Source organism: Belonocnema kinseyi, chromosome 3 (genome assembly GCF_010883055.1).
Source record: "Belonocnema kinseyi isolate 2016_QV_RU_SX_M_011 chromosome 3, B_treatae_v1, whole genome shotgun sequence".
NCBI classification, from domain to species: Eukaryota; Metazoa; Arthropoda; class Insecta; order Hymenoptera; family Cynipidae; genus Belonocnema; species Belonocnema kinseyi.
Window position 1 is genome coordinate 80,997,072 of NC_046659.1, and position 6,736 is coordinate 81,003,807.

At 29.4% G+C, this 6,736-nt stretch overlaps 1 protein-coding gene across 1 annotated transcript in view; it reads right to left on the reverse strand.

The window, feature by feature from the left end:
• The window catches only part of LOC117169901, a 312,876-nt gene that overhangs the window by 1,926 nt on the left and 304,214 nt on the right, over window positions 1-6,736 (reverse strand). Inside the window, exon 17 of the mRNA XM_033356410.1 lies at window positions 3,201-3,342. Coding sequence (XP_033212301.1) covers window positions 3,201-3,342 — 142 coding nt within the window. The remainder of the gene's footprint in view (window positions 1-3,200; window positions 3,343-6,736) is intronic.

Below are 6,736 nucleotides of genomic sequence, written 5' to 3' on the forward strand. Positions count from 1 at the left end.
CATCATATACCATTTCCCCCCTACTATTTCTCATGTTGACAATTTCTGAACTTTTGTTTCCTTTCATTTTTTTATAAAGTAGTTTCCTGCTTCCTTCAAAGTTGTTTTGTATTTTTAACTCTTCTTCTGCTCTAATTGTATCTTTACTTTTAATTTAAAAAATGAAAATTCAGAGCCGACAAAAATGATATAATTTTAGAAACTAGGGTGCAGAGGTGAAAACAAGTGAAAAATTTACATTTTTCACAATTATTCAACACTGATTCATTTTTCCTTCATGAGAATAAAATATATTTCTATAAAATCTCGTAAAACTGCAGTCTCGATTAAGTTCAGTGAACCTAGCTACTCTTTACATTTTGAATTAAAATTAAAAACTTGTATCGAAATTTTAATTGAATTATATGGTACTATATAATTGAATTAAAGAATAAATCGATCCAAACAATTTAATAAACATTTAATGAAAATTGTTCGAGAAATTCAGTTGATTTTCAGATTTAGTAAATTAGTAATTTGATTGAAATTTAATTAATTGAGCTTACCTATCTTATTATTATTATTATTTTCAATTACAAAAAAAACATGAAATCCTATCAAAAACATTTGTGATGCTAAAATTCTGCCAAGCACATCTGTATGAGCTTATGAAAAAAAGTTGGCCAAGTAATTTGGAAAAAAATTCATCATAAAATGTATAATAGAACTTTTTTATAAAGTGCCCTGCAGAAATTAAAAAAAATCTAATAAGCTACACATTAGATATCATAAAAATTATCGAGATTGAATGTTATAAGCAAAATAATATTAATACAAAATGATGAGTATGCGAGATTTATGGTGTAATTTAATTTCTGTAGGACATTTTATAAAAAGTTTCTTTATATAATTTATTATCAATATTTTGACGAAATTACTTGGCCAACTTTGATTTATATAAAAATTCAACAAAGAAATTTTTTATTTAAAATTCATATTCTTTCGTTAAAAATTTAACAAGTTTATAAAATATTTATTTGTAAATTCGTATTTTTTGCTAGAAAATTAATCATTTTGGTTGAAAATTTATTTTTGTGATTGAAAATATAACTATTTCGTTAAAAATTTCTTTTTTCTTTGTTGCGCAAATTAATTGTTATTAACTGAAAATTTAACTACAATATTATGTTAAAAATTAATTTTTTTTATAATTGAAAATCTAATTTCTGAACTGCATGTTTAACTTTTTCATTTTTGGCTGATTATGGATCATTTATCGTTAGGAATTCAACTATTTGGTTAAAAATGAACCTTTTTGTTAAAAGATTATACACGGAGAAAACGATATCGTAAGAATTGCATTATATAGCGTAATTCTTGTGCTATATATCGTAATTATCACATTATAATGGCGTAAAATCGTGATATCGTACATTGCAAGATTTTAGATTATATTATTATTTTATTATATTATATATAAGAGGGTTCTAGTAGTGGCCAAGCGATGTTAGTGCATTATAATATCCAAAAAAGCTCCGGAACCTGCTTGTACGTTATCATATTGCGTTTTGTTTCAATACAGAGGTTGTGCGTTATCATTGCGCGATATCTTTTTCTCCATGTACTTTCGTGCTGAATAATGAACTATTTCGTAAAAAATTCATCTTTGTTTGCTTTGTTTGTTTGTTTTGGTTAAGGATTTAACCACAGCGAACCCTAGAGATAGGGTTCCCTGATATCATTCTTCCGAGAATTGACGCCGCGCCGCAAGTAGGATTAAAAGGAGCTGGGCGGGGTGAGCAGCGGTCGCTCAGGCGTGAACAAACAAAAAGGTTTTTTTTACAAAACGACCCTCTATCTGGATAATTCCCAACCTCCTCCAGCCCCAGAACCGGCCCAGTCTCAGAGTTTCACTGTCTTTTGTTGAAAGTTCATTTTTGTTGTTGTTGAATTTAAATGGTTTATAATTAAACTTAAAATGTTCTTTTTGTTTGCATTATGAACTTTTTGGCTTATTGATTTCTAGTATTTGTTTAAAAATAAAACTGCCTGTGGTTGAGTTTTAATATGTTCTTTTATAAGTCGACCATTTGGTTGAAAGTTCATCTTTATATGTGAAAGTTCAGATATTTGGTTTTAAATGCAAGTTTTCGGTTGATAATTAATTTTTTTGTTTAAAAGTTCAACCAATTCGCTGAAACATCATCTTCATTGGTTAAAAAGTCATATTTTCGTGTTTAAAAGTCAAGTATTTTGTAAAAAATTTGACTTTTTAGCTCGGAGAATAAATTCTGTCATTGCAGAATTGTCACTTTTGGTAGAAAATCAACTTTTTTGTCCGAAAATTCAATAACTTTGTTGAAAATGAAATATATTTCGACTTGAAACCTTAAGCGTATCGTACTGAATTCAATATGTTACCTAAACATTAATTTATTTGATAGAAATTATTCCCATATTTTCGCGAACAATCACCCTATTGTAAGTGTTTCGCGACCTCGCACTTGGGGCTGTAAAGACTGTTAAAATATGATGTTTGTACATTTGTGTTCTATTTCAGTTGTTTATCCAATTAAATCGAAGAAATTATTTAAATCTAAAAGGAGAGGGGCTGTTAGTCTTTTTTTCGTCACCAAAGAACAGGAGAAGTGAAAAAAGTTTTTAAAATATCGTGACGTAGTTTTTTTGAACGGCCGTTTTAAAATACATTTAACATCCAATATAAGAACGGTTTCGGCCATAGCTTGCATTGGCCTTGATCCTAAATCGGAGGAATCCAAACGTAAACAGACAGCACCCTCTTGCTGTTTGTCACACTTGACTGAACAGCGCCTCCCGCGCTCCCCGCAACACAAAATCCGAGGGCACCAGATCTAGGAATATCGTAAACTGGAGGTTTATATATTGGGAGTTGAGTGTAAGCCAAATAAGCTAATTTAGGTTTGCGCAGCCAGAGCGTATTTCGTTTGAGAAATTGCTATAAATGAATATTTACGGTGGAGCAATTTCGCAGGGATAGGGATAATTTACAATAACGAAGGGACAAGGAAGTTTATACAATTTCATTGGTATACAGAATCGCATTTGTACTTGTAGCCGCAACTTAGCGAGCAAACGGCGGTTGTGAAACTGTCGTAAAACTGTCGTTAGTTGGGTTTCAGTGCAAGAAATTAAGGCAAAGTGAAGAGCTTAATCGTATATACTATTGCTAAGAAACTCACTTAACTATCGCGTTGTTTACGTCGTCAGGAAGGGTGAAACTTCTGTGACCATCCCTGGAGCAGAAAGTGTAGAGCCTAGGTCCTTCCGGATTACCCTTTTTCTTATACTCGTGTATCGTCAGGTTCCATGCTGTGCACGGCCCTGGAAGCAAGATAAATTATTCGATTCAGTGCCTGCGTGCGAACTGGGTTTCTTCAGCAGAAATGCACCAGACAGATGCTTCAAAGAGTTTCATTACTTTCTAGCTTTTCCCTTCTTTTCTATTTTCTTTTTATTGCACCTATTTACGGCTATAATTGCTTAATTACATTTCAATTTCTCCTTTAAAGCAGAAGTATTTTATTTACTTAAATTTCAAAGTTTCTGTACTGGCATCAGCTGCGGTATCAGTACTATTACTGTACTGCGCTACCCTGTTGAAAAAGTTTGATCAGATGAGATGAAAAAAATGTAATACTTTTTAATCCGCTTTCTGCATCCGAAATTTGAGGAATTTCCTTTATATTTTAAGGGTTTCGTAGCAGTGAAGCAAAAAAAATGGGTGTAGACAAATTGATATTTAGAAACAATTTATCAAGAGATTTTAACGCTTAAAAAATTAAAGCTAATAAAATTCGACATAAATCTCTCATGGCTACTTTGGAACAAAGTTTTTTAGTTATTTTTGAATATGACAAAAAAGAAAAAAGATTAATTATTATTAATGACAAAGAAAAAGTGGATCGTTATCGAGGTTTCTACGAAAAATATTTAACAGTTATTAGCAGTTGGTTATCTATCGATAGAACAGGGTCATCATTAAATAGCAGGCTGATAAAATCTTAGAGAAACAGAATTTTTTCTTAAAAAATTCCTAAAATGATAATAATTTGTTCAAGCGATTGTTGTTACACAGAAAAACTTTGATTTTCATGTAAGGTCTCGAATGGTCTAGAAATATGTTATTTTGACTTCAATACGTTGAAAAAAACAAGTATTTACGTTAAAAAATAAGCATACAGTGCCTTTTTTAATTAAATTGGTTTAAGCAATAATCAATTGTAATTGAATGATTTTTGCCCTATTTAGTAGCAAAAACTTAATTTATTTCATCATAAATACCTGCACTGGATAATTGTTTATAGAATTTGTTTATAAAATAACAAATTATTTATTATCTTTTATTATTTCAATTAAAGAACGATTTTGTTTATAAAATGTTCAAATTTGGTGGGAAGCAATTGAAACTGTTCCGCTCTGAGGCAACTTTTCTGGATAGTTGCTTTATTGATTCTAAGCGTTTTGGATTAAATCCAAGTATTTATCTAAAACCTCTACTTTTCTAAGCATTTTTCTAGTGTTTGTTATTGAAAAAAATAACTTTTTTCAAAATCAGTATATTTAAAAAAGATTGCAAGTGCTTTTCAGAGATTAAAGCCAAATTTACGAGATTGTAAAGAATTTTCTAAACTTCATAAGGACTTTGAAAGATTGTGTAAGATTCAAAAGGTTTTGAAGGGACTTCAGAGAATTTTAACGATTTAAAAGAAATTTCATGGGATTAAATAAAGTAATTTTTAACGTATTTTAATATTGCATATAAAAAATTCCAAATACACTGAGAAAAATGGATTATAATGTTCATGATCTTGGATTATAAAATTTGGGACAGCAATCTATGGACATTAATCCAGGATCATAAAAGGTAAAATGCATTTTTCTCAGTGCATTTAATAATATTTGTATAATTTGTAAAGAATTTTCCAAAAATTAAGAGATTTCGTAAGATTCCAAAGATTTGAAGGTAATTTCAAATATTTGAATAATTATGAGGTTTTAAAAAATTTCTTTGAATTTTACAATAATTGAAAGGATTTTATAAGATTTATAAGATTTTAAGTTATTGAAAAAGAACCTCAAGAGATTTTAAAGAAATTTCAAGATTTACAAATATTTCAAAAGATTTTAAAGGGATTTATAAGATTTTCAAAGATTCAAGTAATTTTCAGATATTTTAAAGCATCTCAATTGCGTATTTCAATATATTTCACAGGATCACGAAGAATTTCAGAGAATTTAAAATATTTCAAGAAATACCGAAGAATGTCTTCAAATTTCATGCAATTTCATGTTATTTCAACTGATTTTATAATATTTTAACGAATTTTCAATAGCGTTTCAGAATTTCAAGCGTTTATAAAGGCTTAAACGCATCTAAAAAAGATTTAGAAGTATTTAAAATATTTTAGGATATTTCCAAGGATTCAAAAAAATACCTTTATTTGGTTATATTTTTGTTTTAAAGAAAAGCTTAGCTCTATCTTCATTTAAGAAAAAAAGGAAAAGAAGGAAGTTTGTTTAAATTAAAAAATCTTTACATTAAGTACATATTATGTGGAATATATATTTGAAGAAGAAATATTTAATATCTACCAAAAATTGCCATAAATTAGCCGAACTATTAAAAGCTAGTTATTGATCATTTTTGAAAATTATTTAAACTCAACATTGTTAGAAATGTTTGGAAAATCCAGATTAGTTATCCAGTTATGATACTAAAGTAACTGAAATTGACAAAATTAGGTTTCTGAAAACGAAATTCAGTAATTTTTTTTATAAATTGATTAAATCTTTATTAATATTCAAAAACGGTATCTAAAAATTACAAAAAGATTCTTAAAATTTTTGAATGGTGTTGAACGTATTTAAAATATTTTAGGATATTTCCCAGGATTTAAAAAAAGACCTCTGCTTACTTTTCTTTTGATTTCAAATAAGAGCTGAGATCTTTCTTCATTCAAGAAAAAAGTTAAATAGCAGTTTTGTTTAAATTAAAAAAAAATTTGATATTAACTATATAGTGTGTGAAATGTATATTTGAAGAAGAAATATTTCACATCTATACCAATAATTGCTGCTCTAAAATTTTCTGGATTGTTAAAAGCTGGTCATTGGTAATTTTTAAAAATTATTAAACTTCTACATTGCTAGAAATTTTCGGGAAATTTCGAAACATTTAGGATCATAAAGTAACTGAAATTTACGAAAGCAGGTTGTTGAAAACGAAATTTAGTAACTTTTATAGTAAATTTACGAGATTTTTGATTAAGCTTCAGAAACAGTATCTGAAAATTACAAATAGTGTCTTAAAATTCCTAAATGATAAGATTATGATCGAAAGAAGTGCGCAGTTGGCAACTGCGCACTCCTCTGTGATCATCTGCCTCGTAAATGAATGTCTAAAAATGTACATCAGGACCTCCCAGAGAGGTGGAGATTCAAATTCAGCACTGCCAGGAGTACAGGATTCATCTGCTGTAAGGATGTGATGCGAACTTTCATCATACGGTGTGGGGGAGCACAAATATCAATGACACAGGAAGAGATTTAATCGAATACCTAGCGGGCACTGATATGGAGATTCTGAATCGAGGTGATACTCCCACATTCCAGATTAAAAACAGAAGTGAGGTTCTCGATATGACTCTATGCTCAGAGCGGCTGAGGAGTAGGGTAGTAGACTGGAGAGTCTTTGATGAGGAGTCTGTCTCGGATC